The 21,563-nt window shown below is 50.7% G+C and overlaps 2 protein-coding genes across 5 annotated transcripts in view; one reads left to right on the forward strand and one right to left on the reverse strand.

Moving 5' to 3' along the window:
• The first annotated feature begins 1,446 nt into the window (after window positions 1-1,446).
• Window positions 1,447-11,821, forward strand: ARX (aristaless related homeobox). The gene is made up of 5 exons (XM_077343002.1): window positions 1,447-1,789; window positions 2,376-3,093; window positions 5,353-5,398; window positions 8,044-8,375; window positions 10,586-11,821. Exons 1-5 carry the CDS (start codon window positions 1,597-1,599, stop codon window positions 10,824-10,826), a joined length of 1,530 nt encoding a protein of 509 aa, XP_077199117.1. The 5' UTR covers window positions 1,447-1,596; the 3' UTR covers window positions 10,827-11,821.
• Window positions 11,822-17,696: 5,875 nt separating this feature from the next.
• Window positions 17,697-21,563, reverse strand: part of POLA1 (DNA polymerase alpha 1, catalytic subunit) — a 256,073-nt gene continuing 252,206 nt past the window's right edge. For all 4 annotated transcript variants that reach the window (XM_077343005.1, XM_077343006.1, XM_077343003.1 and 1 more), the window contains one exon: window positions 17,697-18,982. In XM_077343005.1, coding sequence (XP_077199120.1) covers window positions 18,813-18,982 — 170 coding nt within the window. In that variant the 3' untranslated portion in view covers window positions 17,697-18,812. The remainder of the gene's footprint in view (window positions 18,983-21,563) is intronic.

Consider the following 21,563-nt stretch of genomic DNA (forward strand, 5'->3'; position numbering starts at 1 on the left):
GAAAACCAGGCCTGGATCTCTCCCTTGTCCCAAACCTGGATTTCGAAACAAACCCTTCAGACTGACTCCGCTGGTCACCGTGACTGTTAAACATCTCTCCGTCATTGGCAAGCCAGAGCCCACTTGCCTCTTTAGCGCCCATCCAGGGAATGCCGAGGCTTTCCGTATTGACCCAAATCTGACCCCCATTAATGTCATGTGCACTTGATTCCCAGTGACAGGGTTATCCAGCCCTGGATAAGGCTGGCCAGAAGGGAAATCCCATTCATCTGATTATGAAATACTCCCCTCACCCAAATACCATTGTTTCTGAAGGTCGGCGTCCTTTTTCTAACCAGGGTCGCACTGACCCTGATTAAGGAGAACCATTGGGATGGGAACACAGGAGTTGCCTGCCGGCTTGCTGCCGAGGTCAAATCTAAATTCTGCTCAAATGCCAGTTGACCTGAGCGGTGAAAACGGACTGGAGAATCGTTCCTAGTTCGGAGGGCCAAGCAGCTCAGCCCCCACCCCCCACCCCTGGAAAGCCTTTCCCTCGGTCTAAGACCGGCTTTTCTGTGTGAAAGTCATCGGCCAACGGCCAGAGTCATATGCTGGAAATCTTTCCGTCTCTCCGCAGTGCCAAGAGGGCTGTGGCCCAGGTGGGCCTTTGGAAAGGAGGAAACGGAGGGAAGAGTGAACTGGGATAAGGGGCTGCCCTGCCTACCCCACCGGGACCCCGGGGGATTAGCCGGGAGAACCCGCCAGCCACGTACTCTGAGCAGTCTCCCTGCCGCCGCCGCCGCCGCCGCCTCCTTCACCACCCTGGGTGCGGGGCTTCTCTGTTCGCGTGGGCAATGCCTGCTACTCGGTTCCCAATCAGCCCCGCGCACGTTTCTCTGTCCTCTTCCTTCGACCCACCAAACCCGATCCCGGGAATTTTGCATGTGTGTCCCAGACACTCATTAAGCCTGGCTCTCGGGACTGCTTTCCAGCAACTTCCGAGCCGCACACTGCCAGCCTGCTTGGGCTTTAAGGGGCAGCTGGAATGGACTCGAACTGCCCTGGCCAGTCATTGCCTTAGCGGTCGCAGTCGAGGACTCCTGGATGCCAGAGGGATTGGGTGGCTGGAATTGGGAGGGGACTTTCATGGGTCCCTAGAAAAGCCCTCCTGAAATCCGGTCTGGGACAGGAAAGGGGGGGGGCACCCAAGGTGACCTTCCTACCCAGCCGCTCCGAGACGGGCAAAGGCCTGAGCAGGGAAGCCAGTTGGCCAAATTGGCCCCAGGCAGCGGCGCCGTTCCCCGCCCCTCTATCGTATTCCACGCCGGGTTTTCCCCTTGGCTGAGAACCGGAGGCTGCCCGGCCTCTGGCGAGAGCCAATCAACACGCGGCTCCCAGCACGTGGAGGAGAAGGAATCAAGAGCCAGGCGATTGCTGCTCGGAGCCTACACTTGTTCCCCGGGTCTTGCTGGGCAGGCGGAGGGGCGAGTGCGAGGCGCTGCCTGCCTGCCTGCCTGCCTGCCTGCCTGCCTGCCTGGCGGGGGAGGGAGGGTGGGAGGCAGGGAGGGGTGCCGGTCCAGCCCCAGCCCCGCCACGGACCAGCCGGCCCCAGCCATGAGTGCCCAGTACCAAGAGGAGAGCTGCTCCGAGCGGGCCGATTGCAAAAGTAAATCGCCAACTTTGCTCTCCTCCTACTGCATCGACAGCATCCTGGGCAGGAGGAGCCCATGCAAGATGCGGCTGCTGGGAGCGGCCCCCTCCCTGCCACCGCTGCCCAGCCGGGCCGAGCAGGACAAGGCCGGGCCAGGTGAGTGCCGGGGGCCGGGATGGGAACAGAGGGCCGGGGCGCAGGCCTGCCCCACGGCTTCCTGACAGCTCATCTCCATGCTGGCCGCCTGGGCCTAGGCTGCCGGGGGACAGCCGGCCAGGACAGGGGACAGGGTCAGGGTGCCGCTGCCGCGCCCCTGGGAGTGAGGCCTGGGCTTGGGCCAGGCAGCTGGAGCGAGTCTCGGGCTGCCGATGGCGGCCATGCCCGGGGCTCCTGCTCTTTGGCCAACTCCAAAGTCATTGCGCGCTTCACATGGCGGGGATTCTTGGGCTGACGGGATGGGTGTCAGAGAGGAGAGACTTCCCCGTGGGAGTTTCCAGCGGGAGCGGGTTGCGCACGGGGGCTTCGCCATTTGCTCGGCCACCAGCCTGGCTGGTTGTGCGTGCCTGAGCGTGCTCTCCTCCCCCAGGGCGAGGGACATGCGGCTCGATCTCCGGGGTCGGGCGAAGGGAGCCCTGGGCAGCTGCGGCAAGGAGAGCGGCGCTGGGGCCGGCAGAGGGAGGCGGGGCTGGAGGTCGGCCCATTGCGGTGATCCGTGCGTGTCTCTCTGTCCATTCCTCACCAGGCCCCGCCAAGGGCAGCCCGCCGGCCTTCGAAGCCGCCGAGCTGCACCTGCCACCCAAGCTGCGCCGTCTCTACGGGCCTGGCGGGGGCCGCCTGCTGGCACGACCCGAGCGACCGGAGGCGGCCGCCTCGTCTTGGGACTCCCTGAAGATCAGCCAGGCGCCGCAGGTCAGCATCAGCCGCAGCAAATCGTACCGGGAGAATGCGCCCTTCCCGCGGGCCTCGGCCACCCTCGAGGAGCTGGCCAGTCCTGGAGGAGGCGGCGGCAGTGGTGGCGTTGGTGGCCCTGAGGGGCGGCCCCGCCGGGAGGAGGATCTGCTGGATGATGAAGATGAGGAGGATGAGGATGAAGATGAGGAGGACGAGGAGGAGGCCGAGGAGATGGACGAAGAACTGGACGATGACGAGGAGCTGCTGGCCGATGCCAAGGAGGCCCGGCGAGGTGCAGGGGGTCCCGTCGGGGGAGGCACGGGGCTCGGCGTGGCGCCAGGGCCCGAGGGCACCGAGGCCTCGCCCAAGGAGGAGCTGCTGCTGCCCGTGGACGAGCTAGCCGAGGGCAAGGATGGTGAGGACAGCGTGTGCCTCTCGGCGGGCAGCGACTCCGAGGAGGGGCTCCTCAAGAGGAAGCAGCGCCGCTACCGGACCACCTTCACCAGCTACCAGCTGGAGGAGCTCGAGAGGGCCTTCCAGAAGACGCACTATCCAGATGTCTTCACTAGGTAGGCGATGGGGCACATGGAGGGCACCAGGCAGTTATGGGGCATGCTCCCAGAGGGGACTTCGGGGAGGCAGGGAAGGAGGGCGGCAAGAATGCGTCTGACAGAAATCGGGAAGGAAGGAAGGAAGGAAGGAAGGAAGTGCACCTGGGGTGGGGAGCTGGATACGTTCACAGATCTGGGGAAAAGAGGACAGGAAACTTGGAAGGAAGGGATTGACAGTCCTAGAGGCCAGAACGTGGCCTAGGGAATCCCCAGACGGGAGAGAGCGTTTTTCCCCCTGCCTTAGTTCTGGTGGTGGAAGTGGGAAGCAGGTTCCTTCCAGTTTCTCAGAAATGGGTTGCTCTTCCAAACGATGACAGCGTGGAGGTTTGGCTGGGGTCAGCCTAGCTTCAGCTGCGGAGCACGCTGGCCAAAGACAGGTGAGGCAGAGATTTTGCCCAGGTCCTTGCCAAGCCCTCTCTGGGGTCTATTTTTGCCCTGATCCCCCAGCTAGTCTGCCGGGTATCAGATTCCTTGCTCTCGGTGGAAGCTGGAGCCCTTCCCGGCCACAGGGAAGCCCTATATATATATATGTATATATATTCTGTGTATGTATATATAGAAAAAGATCAAAGCCTCCCGCTTTGGGGAGGCTAAAAATATCGAAGGCAATGGCAGCTTGGCAGAGGCCCCAAAGCGGGCGCTCGCTGGCTGACTCGGCCTGTTTCTGGGCCCGGTCCAGAAAAGACAGGAGGGGGGCAGAGGCATTGAGATCCAGAGTCCAGCCTTAGGATCTTTCCCTGCCCAGGCTGGAGGCTGCAACCCCTGAAGTGCATCCCTTGGGAAGGGTCTGGCTGGCTCCCGAGCAGCCCCGCAGAGCTGGCGCAAACGAAAGAGGGGTGGGAGGAGGTCACCCCTGTGTCTGTCCCCTGAAATGTGGGCAGGTATTCAGGGAAATGAAACTGGAATGGAGACGTGGAGGGGCCACAAGTCTTGTAGTTGGTTCAACAGAGATCTCGTTAGAACCCAAAGTGGAAAGCGGCAGAGAACATTTTTGTTGGATGACTCGGGTCCACTCTACAGGGTTTTCTCCCTGAAAAAAGGAGTGGGGGGAGGGATCCGGACAGAATAAGCCTCATTCGTTCCCAGTAAGTTGAGGACGGAGAAAATAATTTTGGGCTTGAATGGCACAGCCTTTCCGACTGAGATTTCCCCTTGCGAAGTCTGGGAATCGCAGAGACCCATTCCGCTATGATGGTTACGACTGTTTGAAAACGCATTTTGCACCGGCTCGTTGTGGCTTTCATTGGCAAAGCCTCCAGTCCACGGCTGTCCTCTTCCACCCTAAGCCGTCCCCGGCAATCCCTGGACAGGCTCTTGGCGCAGCTGCTGGGCTCCACTTTGGAGCTGGCAGCCCTCCGGGAAAGTGCTGGGGGGGGAGCAGCCGCCTTCAACGGCCAGGGCTGATGGGCGGTGGGACCGAGCCCAGCAGAGGCCCTCGGCTTTACACTGGGACTGGTTTGGGCCACTGCGGGTTTTGCAGCAGGGCCAGAGGTTTCCTTTGGCTGATGGCGGGAGGAAGTGGGCAAGGGCGGGCGACTCTGCCCCTGCTGCCGGCCGGGCTCCCTCGCTGGCGCTTTTCTTGCAAGCGGAGGGCAAACCAATTACACCGGGAGCCCTCTGAGCAGAGGTAAACAGATTAGGAGCGCTTGCCTGACATCCTAATGGGTTCCGATTTGCCTTAATTGTTGAGATAATAAGCGCAATGAAGGGCTTGAGTTGCAGCTCAATGGATCTCCCCTGTGTGGCGGTGCCTTCCGAGGTGGGAGCGCCTGGCACATGCTTGGCGCTTTGGGCAGGCAGCATCTCAAGGGCCTTGGGGAGTCCGGGTCAGTGGGGGCATCCCTCTCCCTCCCCACCCCAGACTCAAACTTTTGGAGGGAGGAAAAGCCAGGCAAGACTTGGCACAGCCTGCGGCTACGGACTGTCGGGGCAAGAGAGCGCTCGGTTGGGCTGCGGGCTGTGTGTTTCTCTCTCTTCTGTGTGTGTGTGTGTGTGTGTGTGTGTGTGTTTGTGTGTGTGTGTACGGAGGTCCACTAGGGGAAGCGGGAGCGAAGGGCAAAGAAGCCCCTTGACGCGGGGCTGGCCTCTTCCAGGATGCGGACAGCCTTCAAGCTGCGTCCCGGATGAGGCGTTTTGCACTGGGGGGCTGCCACCATACCCATCTCCTTTCCTGGCCTTCTCCTGAGTGGCCGTCTGTTGTGCTTGTTTCCATCGCAGGGAAGAGCTGGCGATGCGCCTGGATCTGACCGAAGCCAGAGTGCAGGTGAGTCTGGGGCAGTCAGGATTGGATCCCCATTGCCAAGGGAGAGAGGAGGACAGGCGATGCCCCACTACCAGGCGCCCTCCCTTGCCCTCGAGTAAAGCACGGAGTTTGGGGCTGCCCTTCCCGGAGGCTCCCTTCCAGACTGCAGCTGCTCCTCTACCTGCCTGGTGCTGAGGGGGGGGGCTGGGCGACCACGGCAGGGGGACCCTGCCCGAAAGCCCCGCCAAGCTATCTTTCTGCCCTCTGGCTGGCCCTTCTAATCCGCGCTGGGCCTGTGGGCACAGCAAAGGGCACTTTTGCGCCAGAGCCAAGGGCCCCTGGAAAGCGGCGGCCTCTCTGCCCAGCTCTGGGAGGCAGTTTATTCCCTGTGACTCCTTTGTGTTGTTTGGGGATTGCCTGTGCACAGAGACATTAAAGGTGTTTGCTGCTCTTACCTCCCCCCCCCCCCGCCCGCCGCCTGAGTACAGACCGGGAGTGAGCTAGGGCTGCCTTTCGGTAGCCGGCTCCGGTGTGCGGAGAGACGCCAAACATGCCCCGCTTGCCAACCGCCAACAGATGGCTCCGGCCTTTTGGCGCTGAGCAAATCACTTTACAGGCGCGGCTAAAGCATCATAAATTCCATATGGCTCATTTAATACACAACAGCTTCTCGCATTAGAGGGGCTAATGAAGAGCCGGGTCCCCTCCTTTCTGTTGACACATTTCTCCATTGTCAAACAGAGATGTGACAGCAAATCAGGATTTTCAGCTCAGGGGAATGAGTCGTGGGAAAGTTAAATAACTAAAGAGAGAGAGAGAGAGACTCCCTTTCTTCCCCGCCCCCCTCCTTTTCTATTCACCGGAGAAGACGTAATTAAGGGGAATATGAATTATTAGAGCCCTCCGGTTTACCTTTGGGTGTACTCAAACTTATTAATTCAATAAAGCAGGGGGTTTGCAGCGGGGCCAACTTGCTAATTGAGTTGAAGACGGGAGAGACTCCTCGAATAGCCAAGATTTTTGCAGTCTTCAGCCCAATCACCCAGGTTGCTTGTGCTGCACCGGGCGCCCTTTCCGAGACTTTCTTCCCGTCTCTCCTTCCTCCTTTTGTGCTATCCCCCTTCCCCTACTGTCTAAATAATTGTCCTCCACGGAAGCGAAATGTTTGGATCCTAGAAAGCAGCCCAGGATTTTCGCTGGGAAGATTTTGCTAAAGTGTCTGCAGAAGGGGGGGGGGGAATATGTGGACGATCTGCGTTGATATATATGAAATTTTCTCCCCTCACTTTTGTGCGGGGGAGAAGGGGGGGATTCCTTTATTGCTCCCCTTTGCTTTTCATCTTCCCCCAATCAAAAGACAAGAGTTCCTTACAAATGGGAGAGCGGTCTGCAAGATCCCGCCGCGGCGCTGAGTGTGGGTGGCTGCGGAGATGGCGTAATAACCACAATAATACAAAATAATTTCCATCGACTGGGAAATTAGCGTTAGAGCCTTTTAAGTGCCGCTAAGAAGGCTTGGCTGAAAAATTGTCATAAAAGAAAACATGGTGTTTAGCGTGTATGTTGGCGCAAACATTCAACTGTCTGTCAAACAGTTGATTTGAAGGAGGGGGAGGGAAAGAAAGAAGATGAAGAAAGAACTCGTTTCTCCTCCATTTATGGCGGCTGGATTGCACTGAACAGGCGGGAGAGATGGCAGGTTTCAAAAGAAGCCGGGCAAAGATTAAGCAGAATCTCTTGCATGGTTTGCATCGGTTGTCCGCAGAAAGGTCCCCGAGTCAGGGCACTTGTCTGGCCCAGTGTGATGCAGGAAGCTCAGCCCAGCTTGCTGGAGGTGTGAAGATCCGCGGCGCACCTGTAGAAAAGGTGAAATCGCGGGCCGACTCCACCTTAATCTGTCATGGGAACCTGATGTGCCCTGGAAACAAGCTGGCCACAAGTGATTTATTGATTATTAAGAGAAATCATACCGCACCATTTAGGATAAAATGGGGTCAGGGCAGGACAACCGGAGTTTTCTGATACCGAGCCCTGTAATTCAGCACAGGCAGTTTTCGCAATGGTGTTTACACCAAAGGGGGGGACCACGACAAAATACAGCTACGGGTCTTTGTGGAAATAAATCCCCTTGGCGTGGATAGGACTGACTTAAACCGGTAGGCTCAAGCTGCACTGGGAGTCTGGGTCACTGATCTGAAAGGAGCTGGCTTCTGTGTAGGTGCACATCAGGTCTCCAGACCTTAGCAAGCCCCCTTCTGCCCCTGGAATGGGACCGCGGCTCGGCTTGAGGAAGCAATGCACTTGGTTTTGTGTTTCACCAAGAATGGCCCCTGAGCTCTGGGGCCGGAGACAGACTGGGGGTTGGCTGCGACGGGAGAGACGGACAGGTCTGCTCAGGGCTGTTTGCAGAGCGTGGCAGCTCTTTTGGTGAGGTAAAGATCCAGATTCAGGATCAAGCCAGAGCTCCCTGACTCAATCCTATTCTGCAAACGGCAGAGGCTGGGCTGCCCCCACCACCACCACCACCACCACCACCACCACCACTCTGCACGTGGGCAGGGGCCATGCCTTCTCTCCCTTGGAGGGGGGGGCTGGGCTGGGGGGAGATTGGCTGCGGCTCCGGCAGCAGGGCCTCTCTGACTAACCCCTTTTCTTTTGGCTTCTAGGTCTGGTTCCAGAACCGGAGAGCCAAATGGCGGAAGAGGGAAAAGGCCGGCGCTCAGAGCCACCCGCCCGGCCTGCCTTTCCCTGGTCCCCTGCCGGCGTCTCACCCACTCAGTCCCTACCTTGATGCTAGTCCTTTCCCTCCTCACCACCCAGCTCTCGACTCCGCTTGGACGGCCGCCGCCGCTGCCGCCGCTGCCGCCGCCTTCCCCAGCCTGCCGCCGCCGCCAGGCTCGGCCGCTCTGCCCCCCAGTGGCACCCCGCTAGGCCTCAGCACTTTCCTGGGAGCGGCCGTGTTCAGGCACCCGGCCTTCATCAGCCCGGCCTTCGGCAGGTAACTCGCTCCCTCGCCCGCCGCGGGCCCAGTGGACCCTCCCCTGGAAGCGAAGGACAGCGGCAGGCTCAAGTGCGTGGCAGACAGCGGGCCATTTCTAGCTAGGCACCTTCGTGGCCTGCTTGCAGCCCCAGCACCCCCCCCCTGGCCAGCCGAGCTGCCAAGGCCATGAGGGGGCATCTCCATTGGACGCGCAGATCACGTGGCCGGCTGGGTTAGGGGGCCTCAACTTTTGAACAAGAACCGCGTCCCCTGGGATCGCAAAGGCAGCTCTCGGAAGTTTTCCCACTGAGACTGTAGACTAGCGGCTGGGGTCAGAGCTAAGATCGGGAGAGTGGACTCCCTGGTCGCCTGCTTATTAAAGGGGCACATCTTGTTAAAGGGCCTTCAAAATATCCTGTCCTATGGAGATATATATATATATAATGCGCACAGCACGCACACAACCGGTTAGCTTTCCTGCTCACACGCTCACTCTCGCATAAAATGAAACATGCTGAGGAGAAGGGAATCACTGGGGAGCAATTATTTTTAATTCCCCACGGACTCCGTCCGTGACCGGGGAACAGAACAGCCCACTTCTTCTCGTCTTCGTTTCCACCTGACTGGGGACAATCAGGCACAAATCAGGGGCAGCAAAGGAGCTTATTCGTATCCCCTGTAGCTGCTTTTTGCGAAGGGCAACAGCAAAGGGCGAAATAAGGAGGCAGTAGATGGCCCAAGGCGGGGATTTATTAAAGTCCACCAAAGCGCCGAACAGGCCAGGCGACTACTCCCACAGTGATCTCTGCAGAAAGGAACCAAGTATCCTTGCCCCGAAGCTGCCCTTGCAGTAACATGTGCTTTGGGCGGGGGCGGATTTCAGGAGAACAGCGCTCAAGAGGAAGAGCCTCTGCTTCTCCCCCCAGAGCCAGAGCGACTCAGTTTCTCTGTGGGCGGGCGGGCGGGCGGGCGGAGGTGCCGTGACGCCCCTTATTTGCCGCGACGATTCCCTGGAGGCCTTTGCCGCCTCTTGCTATCCCCCCCCCCCAACAACAACAACAAATTGAGAAATGTGTTGCTCACTAAACAGTCGGGCCCTGGCTTGGAGGAGCCACTGTGGAAGGTGCTGGTGGGGTGGCAGCCCTTCAGTCGCCGAGGCACTCCGCTAAGCGCTGTGGGAGAGAAAGCTTTCCCTTTTGGGGAGGGATCGCCCCTTTCCCCTCAGGGCAGGCTGCTGGTGGAATAACTACCGCCTGTAAGACTCCGGCTTCCTAAGAAAGAGAAGCACAGAGCAGGGTCGGTGGCTGAATGTGCCGCAGCCGACTTTACTGGCCCAGAAGCCGCGATGGCCCAGCCCCGCCCGCAAGCAGTCCAGGCGCTTAGGCAGCGGCGGCAGGGACAGGCTTAGCGCGCCGCCACCCCCGTTGCCTTGCCGGCCGGCAGTTCAGTCCCTAGCCGCGATGATGTCCATAATCACCTCCTTGCTTAATGGAGAGTCAGTGTCTCGCGACGTGCCAGTCATGGGGGTCAGCCACGCTCTCCGGAGCGGCGGCAAGGCAAGGCGGGCGCGCGCGAGGGGAAGGCATTGCCGCGAGTGTGTCATTGAGCCGGGATGCTAGGGTTGCCGGCGCATAATTGGCATTCCACTGCGAGCCGAGCCGCGGGAACCGCGCTCCCTGCTGGGGGTGGGCATCCGCGTGGCGGAGGAACCGAGCAGACGCCGCGTCGGGCATCCAGGGCGGGGGGAAGGCTTTAATATGTGGGGGGGGGGAAGAGAGAGGGAAAGTGGAAAGAGGGGATTGATTAAAGAGGCAGCAAATCTGTCGGTGGGGGAGGGAGAAGAGAATCCCGGCACCCTAGGAAACCCATCCCCTGAATGCCTTGGATGTGTTTGCATTGTCTCCTCCCTGATCCCATGCAAGTCACCGGCTCTGGCGCTTCTGACAGCGAGCTTCTGCCGCCAGCAAATGGCAGAGCGCAAGATACTTTGCGAACCATGCCTTGGCGGCTGCCAACTCCTCTCCCCCTCCCCAGTTCTTGTCACGCCGCCCAGGGCTTTCCTCGCCAGGAAAGTGGGTGTCTCTATGTGTGTGTGTGTGTGGGGGGGGTTGCTGCCATCTTCCCGAGACAGGCTCTTCAGGGGGTGGGGGCCCATTGGCCCTGCTGGGCCAGCTGACCCCCAGGCCTGGGCGTGAGCGTTGATGCGCCTCGTTCTCTCTCCCCTGCAGGCTCTTCTCCACCATGGCGCCCCTGACCAGCGCTTCCACCGCAGCCGCCCTGCTGCGACAGCCAGCTCCGGCCGTTGAGAGCTCCGTGCAATCTGCTGGCCTTTCGGATCCTGCCACCGCTGCAGCTGACCGCCGCGCCTCCAGCATAGCGGCGCTGCGGCTGAAAGCAAAAGAGCATGCGGCGCAGCTCACGCAGCTCAACATCCTCCCCGGGAACAGCACGGGCAAAGAGGTGTGCTAAACGGCCCCGGCGGGCCGGCCAAGCCAAGACCAAATGGGGGCGGGCGGGCGGGTGGGCGGGTGGGGGGAGGAAGAAAAGGGGGCACGGGGCAAACCACGGGCGACCAGGGCGGGCAACGGGGGGCTGGACCAGCCACACGGCTCTCCTTACAGAAAGCCAGGCTCACTTCGCGCGGCTGCCACACACAGGAGAAGCTCCCCGCTTGGCTGGTACCTCCCCCCCCCCCCCGCCACCATCTACGTGTCAATCCATTCATTGATAAGCAAACCACACACCCAAGTAGGTACAAGCAAAAGAAAGGGGGGAAACAGATTTTTGGGAGGGGGGACCCAAAGTATGGTAAAAGCCAGAGCGCACGCTCTTTTCCCCTTCCCCTGCCACCATACCACTTCGGCCTATAAACTGTCATCTCAGAGGAGGATGTGAACCAAGGATGCTGCTGCTGGCAGAGCCAAAAGGAAGAACACGAGGCGCGATTGCTGTGTCCAGCATAACCAGGGCACTTGAGGCAAAGGAGTCCGACCTTTTTGTGCTTTCTCACTACACCAACCAAGGGTTTTATAGCAAACCAAAGGGAAATACAGTGCTAGAAATATGGACTGTTTAAAGTCACTAAACTGTGATAATCGATACTGTACATACCATTGTTATTAAAAAAATGAGAAAAAGAAAAAAACACACCAGAGCTTTGTATATTTGAAATGTTATATATAAGAATTGCACTCAGTGTAGTGTTTGTATAAGTTTGTCATTTCTGTGGTTTCTTACTATGTTGTAGATATCATAGGGTCCCTAGACAAATATTTATGTACAGACCCTTTATTTAACTTATTAATTGTAGAGGTTCCTGGAATCAGAAATAGAAAGAGAAAGAGAGAGAGAGAGAGAGAGAGAGAGAGAGAGAGAGAGCAGGCAAGGGGCCAGCGGTACAGTACTTTTGTGTAATGTTGTTATTGCTCTCACTTTTCCTTGCGATCAAGTGGGAAAGCGTCACCCATAGAAAATAAAATATATATATATGTTTATGAAAGAATTCTAAAAGGTATCTGAAGGTTCAGAGTCATTGGAAGTAGTCTTGCCGCTGAGGCAGGCGGGTTGAGGGATGCCAAGGACCTGACTGGGCTGGAAAGTTCAGAACAAGGGAGTGTGTCAAAAGACTACATTTGCCAAACCTTTATCTGAAATGCCTGACTTGAAATATATAAGCAACAAATAAGAACAGTTTGTCACTATCATAAGGATTTGAAGGCAGATCACCAGCCTCCAGCTTAACCAGTGTATTCGGTTAGTCTACAGAACGGACTCCACATGTTGATGAATCTAGCCGAAGAGCTCTAAAAGCCTACGCCTATTGACTCAGAAGTCAGCTGCACTTCGTTCAGGTGGGCTTACTCCCAAGAGTTGCAAAGCTGGGACTGCCGTCTGATATTGCACTGCTATGCATGCTTCCCTGGGACCAAGCTGTCTGAATCCAGTGGGGTTGACCTCTGTGTCAACACACCAAGGCTCAGGCTGAACCAACCGCCCTGCCCCGTATATCTGGGACCTCTTCCTGGTAAAGAATTTCTGCCCCCAACAGTGTTTCCCGCGCTAAATATTTGATCGCCCCCGGGAAGGGGGATTCCATTCTGGTCGTCTTTTGACACTCCGCCCCCCCCCCTCCGGTTTCCTAAAACGAAAGGACTTCGGATTTCAATTGTATCCCTTCGGGAGGAGGGCCCCCACTTGGCTTCCTGTGCTTTTCAAGGCGGGCCAGAAGCTCAAGGGAGGATTGGGGGGGGGGGGAGGGTGTCTTCGTGGGATGGCGGCTGTAGAGGGCTGGACAAAGGAGAGTCACTGTGTTTTGGGTCGGGCGCGGGACCCCGTACGAGGAAGGCGAGGCGGCCTGAGCAGAGGGCCTCTCTACCCGCCTCCCGCCAGACAGGCAGGCCCGGGGCGCATTCGCCTGTCCGCGGCTCAGAGGGCTGGGGCTGCTCGGTTGCCCCCTGTTGCGGGGCTCGGCTGCCTGACAAGGGCCGGGCGAGGCGGCAGCTGACGGCGGCCCTTCTCCCGTGGCCCGCGCCCTCCTTTCGCAGGCCCTTTCTCCCCGCTGACCTGGCCATGGAGTGGAAGCAAACGGCGTGAAATTACCTCCAAGGATTACAGCGGCGGCCCATTGAAAGCGGCCCTTGCCCGGCCCGACCAGGCTGCCTAATCCCGTGTCAGGCGGCGGCTGCAAACAAACCCAAGCGAAAGCCCCTATTCTTCGCCCGCCTGGGCTTCTCCCCCACCTGGCCGGCCGCGCCCCAGCGCTCCCTCTCGGCCTCTGGCGCACGCTTCAAAAGGGGGGCCTGGAGCCGCGCGCCCAGCGCAACACGCATGAGCAGGCCTCAAAGGCGCAAAAGGAACCCGCGAGCCACAGGGAGGGGGGGGGGAGGCAGCCGCGAGATTCTCTGAGGGGATTTCTGGGACCTGCTTGTTCCAAATTCCTTGAATCGAAATGGGAACCGGAGCCATGAATGGCAGCCCCAGTTGCCATTGAGGGACTGAGGGACGCTTGGCTGCAGCAGGCCGGGGAGGGCCTGTCTCACTCTTGCCACCCCCCTCCCCGCATTTTCACTGTCCTCCACCCAGAAAGGTTGGAATAATGGGGGCCCAAGTGACTTAGCACCGGCTTAAGAGGGCCCAAAAGCAGCTCATTTTTCCACTTGGTTTATTTGCTTGGACACCCGGGCTGAGGAGTGCTGTGCAACTCAAAAGGTAGCATAAATATTGGAGGGGCTTAAGCAAGATGTTATTTGCCTGAGCCTGTGAAAGGTGAAAAGAGCTATGGAAAGTGAGGACACATGTCAGTGCCATTCTTCTCCGCCTGGGTTGCCCAAGACCAGACAAAGTAGTTTGGTGACATTAAACTCTTCTGCAGCACCAACTCTGTTTGTAATTCTCACGGAAATCTGCACCTGGGGGAGGATGGCCTTTGTTCCGCTATACACTGGGTATTTAAACAAGTCCCATGGACAGACTCCCACAAGCAAAATGACTACACAAAGACTGGACAAAAATCTAAAAGGAAAGCAGAGAGATACAAGCCTAGGAAATACTGGGTAATAATATATTCACCCTTAGGTAATCCAGAAGAGAGGGGGCCAGGGTAACCAAAAAGGCTGAGACAAAGAAAAAGAAACTAAAATATAGCTAGGCATGTAGTGCTAATGTACAAAATCATATATAATTTAATTATACATTCAAAAGTGCTAAAATAACATTTTAAAACCATAATTCTATGATTCTTCGCGTAAGTACCTTATCGTGATAGAAAGTCCATATAACTAAAGGGTACAAGGTATAGTCATGTACCAGAACCAATACCAAACATGTCTCAGCTAGAAGCCTAGTTACATCTAAGTTTATTTTTCTTTGTCTCAACTTTTTTTGTTACCTCTCTTGTGTATGGTTGTGTTTTTGCCCCTTTTTTGGTCACACTCACACTAACCCATAACAGAGCCCCATTTGGCCCAAGCGAGGCAATTAGGCTGATGTTTTGTTTTTGTTTTTCACTAGGACTAGGATGGTACTGGAAGATGGTAGAGATTTTTAAGATGAATCCCCTCACACTTACACATAGGCCTCCATATGAACACACAATACTGGGCTTTTCAGCATATTTGTTTGTTTTTTAATGAACAAACTGTAGTTCTTCCAAATAACCATACATTTAACTGACAGCATCTGATACACACATATATTTTGGAGTGTAGGGGGAAAAACACACCATAGGGGCAAAAATATTTTTATGGGAAAAAGAACATTTGCTCCTGGACATGATTAACAGTAGAGTTTGAAGTACATATTTTACTTTAAAGAAAAGGGAATCATTATCAATCCATTATGCATTAAGAAATGTCACTCAGTCATTTTTATTCATTCAGCAGAAATCTTTGTAAAAGCCAGAATCATACTTCTGCAAGCAGCAATTTTGTTAATCCAGGGGGGTTATTACTCTGGTCCCTTATTAGGATCTATATTACTGCCAAGCAATCCTATAACCATCTCAAAAGAAGTTTACCTTCATGTTATAAAACCAGTAGTGGTATTTATACTGTGCAATAATTAGTGTATTACTTGAATCCACTAACAGGTTCATTTTATCTCTGTACAAAACCTCTAGTCTGCTTATAGAAAGCTTGTGCCTCCTTTGGCGCTGTTAAAATGGTGAAAGAGTGAATGAAGGCTGGTAGCACTCTCTCTTTTTGCCTTGCCTTAATTCCCATCTCTTTTTGCTCTCATCCAATTAGTGCAGTGTATTAAGCAGTTTATCATCTCATAGTCAGCTATTGAGAGAAACAAGGCGAACACTTTGCAATAGAGCCTGCTCTCCTTTGACACCCTCAGGTACTTACATATTCCACTGTGCTATGAATAATAGAGGAAGAATAGAGCACTAATTCTCTCATCAAAGAATGCCTTGTCTGCTGCTTTGCTCAACAACACCATTCTGATCAAAAGAAAAGCAATAAAGCTTAGCATAACAAAACGAAACCTACTTATTAGCTTAGTGGTTAAATTAATGCAGAGCTGCTGCTATTCAAAACCAAGGTTTGAAAACAGCCTCCAACAACCTGATAATGCTGCCTTCAGGATGAAGGAATTTTAATCTGAAATTTGAAGCTGGCACAGATGAGTTAATCTATTAAACAGCTATAAGAGGAGTGCAGGATGAGCGTTTCAATTAAGAAATATTTAGGTGCTCTACAGAAGAGGCAAATAAGGTGAGGATGGGATGGAGTTAGGAAATAGAAAAACACATTTTTCAGCAAAAGAGGATTCTGGCACAGTATTAAATAATGTTATAGTTTCCGTTCTTTTCCCTTAATACACCTCTCCTTTGAGGTCCGGCTTCTGAGCTTGTGTACCGATTTCTCCTTCAGATCCTCAATCAAAATTTAGAACAGTGTGTACCTGTATACAAACAAGAAATACAGGGCAATGGCAACTCCATCTCAGGAACTGGGAGAAGACTGCAGTCTTGCATTTTTCAATCTGTACCAGATTCTCTGTAGCATCAAAATCCACCACATAATTTCCAAAGAAGTAATATCAACTGGAACAATCAATAGGCTGCTGGGTTCGAGAGGTGATTCTGATCAGGTTTAGCTTCTATCCCATCACCTTAAACACTAGACAGCCTTAATTTGGAAATACTATTGTTTATACTAAAGTAAATAGTTAAACAAGCATCTACCATTATGCTAGTATCCTTTCAGTCAGTGCTAAAAATTTCTTTCCAAGGAATTAAAATAACATTATTATAAAATATAATTGACATATTTGTGAATTACATTTCCTAGTTTACATTTGTTTTTTGGGGAGAGAAACATTGCTTGAAGCTTATCAATATCTTCAGTTTTTTTCCTTTGTGATAAAAGAGTTTGTGGAATGGCAGTTTTGCGGAATGGATATACAGCAGATATATGTGTATGAAAATACTGTTATTTTGCAAACAGACCAAATATGCTGAATAAGGTATGGGATACAGTGATACTTTAAATGTATAGATGTTCCTTAACCTATCATTATGAATGACAACACTCCCTTGATTATGTAACATCACTGCTTCTAGGAAAAACGGATCTATCATATGCCAGAGTTACACACAGGAGACATATAATGTAAAATATGTAGCCAAGTAGGTACAACCATTATGCATTGGGTAATTCCCCTAAGTTTTCAATCCACTCAATCACAGCTGGGGAGAGTTCAAAGAGCTCTATCACATCTCCCTGGAAAGCATGACATTCATATTCCTGTGACAAAAGGAAAATACTTTGGCAGGCACAATCACATTCGGGACCTGGTATCTTGCCCCATTTAAACAGGTCTGCACAACAACCAAAGCCTATTCATATTCTATTAGCTGTCTTCTATACTTTACATTGGAAGTCAAATTCTGTGGGCCTCAGTGTTTATCAGGTTATAGATATTGGCTGGAACTGATTTCATCCAGGTTTACAACCATTCATTCCCTAGATAGAAATTCTTTGATTGCAGATTTTCACCTGGGTGTGTGCAGAGCTATTGCTTAAGTGGAAATCCTTGCAGGCTTGCGAGTTCTTTGCACATGGCATGCTAGACTGAGGTAATGATATCAGATCAACACAAGATCCATTTAATACCAAGTTTGAACACAAATCCTGCGTTGAGCAGGGGGTTGGACTAGATGGCCTGTATGGCCCCTTCCAACTCTATGATTCTATGATTCTATGAAACATTCTTAAAGCTTCAAGAAATGGCAGAAGTGGCACAATGGTGCACTTGTGCAAAATATGGTTGAGAAGCATGGCTGTGTACATGCCCACCCAGAGCCTCTCCCCTTCCCACCTCCTCCAGGTCAATCACTGGCCATTTTAGGAAGGGGCAGCAGATCGACATGACCATACATGGACACATAATCCACTAAATGTTTGACACATAAAAAAAAATAATTAACACCAACCCATTTGGGAAACCCTTCCAGGGCCATCAAGAAACTCCTGGGTTTCGTGAAACCCTGGTTGAGAAAGCCTGCTCTAAGTAGTAACATATTCCTGGCTGCCACTGCAAATTCTCTCACCCCCAAACTGAAGCTGGTTAGAATTCACACTGCATTCAGTGTTTGAGTACTGGTTGCTGTTCATGCCTAACTTTCAAAGGAAAGAGTTAAAAATGTCTTGTTTTAGACTCCTTATACTTGGGAGGTGTTAGATTATGTGGGCTGTAATCCCAGGTTTGAATTGTTTGTTGGGGAAAGTATCCTACGAATTTTGAGTGGCTGTACCAATCCTGCAAGTGTCCACATGTTCATGAGTGCACAAACACAACTTAATTAAGTCAAACATGATCGTTCCCCACACGTAAATTACATTGGAAAATTTTATTATGCTGCCATTAATAGTGTAAAACCTTACATACACATTTAAAATGCTTCTATATTTAACCAGTAAATGACAGTTAACAAATTTTAAAAATACTCTATAAAGATACTCAATTTTTCATCCTATCATGTCAAAAGCTACCCATCACAATTTAAATTTTGCCATTTCTATTCACTGTTTTATAGACAATAAGCAGATTAGGCAAGGTCTCTGAAAACTACTTCATAGCTTTAATTGCTTACTATAGTATTACCAATTACTTTTATTTCTTGGTTAAACTGTCTCATTTTTCTTTCATCCCAATAGGCTACACTGGTTATATTATTGAATTTCAAGGAACCAAAATATAACATTTCAATATTTATGTGTGGCCTGGAGAATTTTCTGAATACTTGCTTGTCTGCCTGCCCTATGTAGAAGTCAATTGGTACTTCAGGATTAATTTCCATGTGGTTTCTCTGTATCTTTACAAAACAATACAGTCTGAATGAATAAAAGTTGATGAAAAGACAACTTAGGAGCAATTTTAGAGATAGAAACCACATTCAAATACATGTAGGCATTAGAAAACGTTTAGGTTTAGTATTGTCTTTAACTGCTGTGTTTGCGGTCACAAAGCAGATAAACTGTGAAAAGAGAAAACATTAGTGCTCCTACTGAGACCTCCACTAACCTCTTTTCCTGAGAGCACCTCTACTAAATACCCTGGAGCAAAGTCTAAGATCACTTACATTCCAAGCAACTCTCACTGGGAATTATTCAATTAACAGAGCTCTTTCTCCACCCCTTTATTCCCCTCTAGCTTTGAATATACTAACATCTGACTATACATGTGTGTGGGTGTGCACACACATGTGTGCATGTGTACATATGTATGTGTGATGTACATGTGCCTGGTAAATGTTGGCTTATAACATTGTTTTTGTTTGATGGTTTTCATAAATAAGCTCCTATTTAAATAGAACACATGCTTTTTTAAAACAGTGGACAACACTGTGTGAAATAGTAAAAAAACTTTTTTTTAAAAAGGAAAAAAATTAATTTTTTTAAAGGAGTCAACAAAAGCATTTTGTCCCCATTCTACCTATCTCAACATTTAACTACTGGGATGTTCCACAGTTTTTACTGCATTGAATGCCTGAAAGAGTTTGCCGAGGTTCACTTCAGAGTAGCTGCTCATGGACAACCATCTGTCTACTGTACTCTTGAGTTTTTTGTAATCCATCTCTATGTCCTTGAAATTTGACTGTTTCCTGTTCAAATGATCTGTTAGAAAGAAAAAAATACAAAAATCAGAGGAAAAGCACTTCTTCATTTGATACTGTGAAATCTATTATATCTTTAAAAACAAGCTATGGTATAGGTCTACTGACTCTCAAAAATCTAAACTTGCTGTAGTACTACTCAGGCATCTTTTGCCAAGCATTGTCTATTCTTCCGCATACTTTTTTTTAGAGTTACTTTGGTCAGCATTTTTAGGTAAGTGTCAAACTTGTTACTTACAAAGGGAGACTGAATCCAGCTCATCAAGGAATTAGTCAACCCACCTGTCATGCCCCAACCGAATTGGTGCAGCACCTTCTGTCAGAGAGTGTCAGGAAGTGCTGTTTGTACATTAATGCTGAATAAATGGTGGTGGGGGGGGGGGGATGAAGGAAGGCACAGCAACAAGGGAATGAGTTCTGCTACAACATCAAAACCAACAAGTAGCAGCTGCTGTTTTAAGGAGGTCCATTTAGAAAGACAAATCATATTTTCTGGCACCTTTCCTTTGAATTACTGAAAATATTTTGATGAAAGCAGAAGGTACCTATATTCCTCTATGTAGACATGAGAATTTATTTTAAATACACACCATAAATAATACAGAACTAGTGCAGAAAAGCTTTATCTATTAAGAATTGCACTCTGCCCTCCACCCCAATCCCTCTTCAGTTTAAGAAGGAAAAGCCTGTCATTTAAAATGATAGGGCCTATTCTGAAAACATTAACTATTCCTGTCATATCAATGTATGCATTTCTAAATGCTGTGGAAGGAATATTTGCAGGAAACAAAATACCCTATACTGTGCATATGTTTTAAAGACCGCAAAAACTCAGTGACCATGGCAGCATATTTTGCTTAATCCCCAGAAAGCCTTGTTTTCTGATTTAGGTAGTCAAAGAAAATAAATGTGGCACAAATATAAAAAAACACACACATGCAGTGACATGAACATCAGGCCTTGTTCTAGTTATATAGATCAACAGACATAATGAAAACTAAGCTTGTCTACAAGCTCCAGTTACTTTTCTACTAAGATATTTAAAAGCATCAGTTTCAAAAGTCAGGAGCATCTATGGGGGAAAGCCCTCAACTCTGCTAGCAAACACCCACCTTACATATAATTGTGTAGATGGAAGTATTCCATCTTGGAAGCTTCTACTGGTCTAATGTACATTTAGAACCCAAACTGTGGAACTTCCTTCATTTATTTCTTCTTCACTACTATGTCTAAGATGTCATTTTCTAGGTATCATCATGGCATCCATTCAGTCAAGCATACTTCTGCTTTAGGTCTTTTTCTGCTTCTTATTAATGTATTTATTATTTGCTTATTTTGTTTCTCTTGTATATTTTTGTTACTACAATTTTTACATAGATGGCATTCATGTTTATTTTTCATTACCAAACCTTTCACCTTTGTTTTGCTAATTTTATACTGGCCTTCTTGATTTTTTTCCAAGTTGTCATCTTACTCAAGATGTTTACTAAAACAGTTTCTTATTTTCTGCTTGGTCCTGCCTCTTGGTTTCATTAAGCTGTTACCTACCCTGAGCCTTTGGGGAAGGGCGGGTTATAAATAAAATTTTATTATTATTACTATTTGGGCTATCTTTCTATATTATCATATTTACCATATTTTAATTTTTATCCATTAATATTTTTTCACTTATTAAATTTTTGTTACTGTATTTTAAGAAAAATGTCATCCAAAGCAAGAGAACGTATGTGTATATGTAGATATGTTTGTGTATACACACACACGGAGTTCTTGTGTTATGTTCCTCCTGTTCACTGCCCCCATCTGTGGAATCAAGGTAACTCAAGAGCTGTTCCTAAATCCACCTCCCTTTAAAAATAATCTCAAAGCCTATTTAGGTTTCCTTGATTTTGTTTACCAGATTTTCTTGTATTAGCTCCGTGGATTGTCTCCACCACCATCTCTCGCTTGCCTGTACTCCTCTCCTTCTTTTAGGCATTGTTTTGCTAAGATTGTAAGTCCATGGGGAAAGATGCTGTCTTTTTGTATCTGTACAACACCTAGCTTTTCCTTAGGTACTTAATAATCACAATAAAAATACACACAGGAATGCACTACTGAAAACATCTCCAGAATAGTCATGTCCATTGTGTTTAAATATTACTAATGTATAGAAGCCAAAGATCAATGGGAGAAAATTAAACAATGGATGCGATCCATAATGACCTGTGCAAAGTGTTTCTTTATGCATATAGAAGTTGCCTGCCAAAATTCCCTTTCAGTGACAACCTCTTGAGCTTCATGGGATTCTGCTTTGGACACCCTTCAAAGGAAAGACTATTGCCAAAAGAGAGGAGCTAAAAAGTTTGGATCCAGTGAGTGAACAGAGGTGTGACCGAACCAACCATCCTTGGATGACTCCCCCTAATGAAGTAGAAGTTTGAATTCAGTCTAGCAAATTCACAGGGACCCCTCTAAGACAAGCATTGCCTAACCACATCCCATTGCTACAATTTCAAATTAAAAAGAGAAATGGCCAAAGTAAGAATTTAAAAAGCAAAATAAGAAAATAACAGATTAGTAGAATACAGCCATAACATTAC

This window comes from Paroedura picta, chromosome 6 (assembly GCF_049243985.1).
Source record: "Paroedura picta isolate Pp20150507F chromosome 6, Ppicta_v3.0, whole genome shotgun sequence".
Taxonomy (NCBI): domain Eukaryota; kingdom Metazoa; phylum Chordata; class Lepidosauria; order Squamata; family Gekkonidae; genus Paroedura; species Paroedura picta.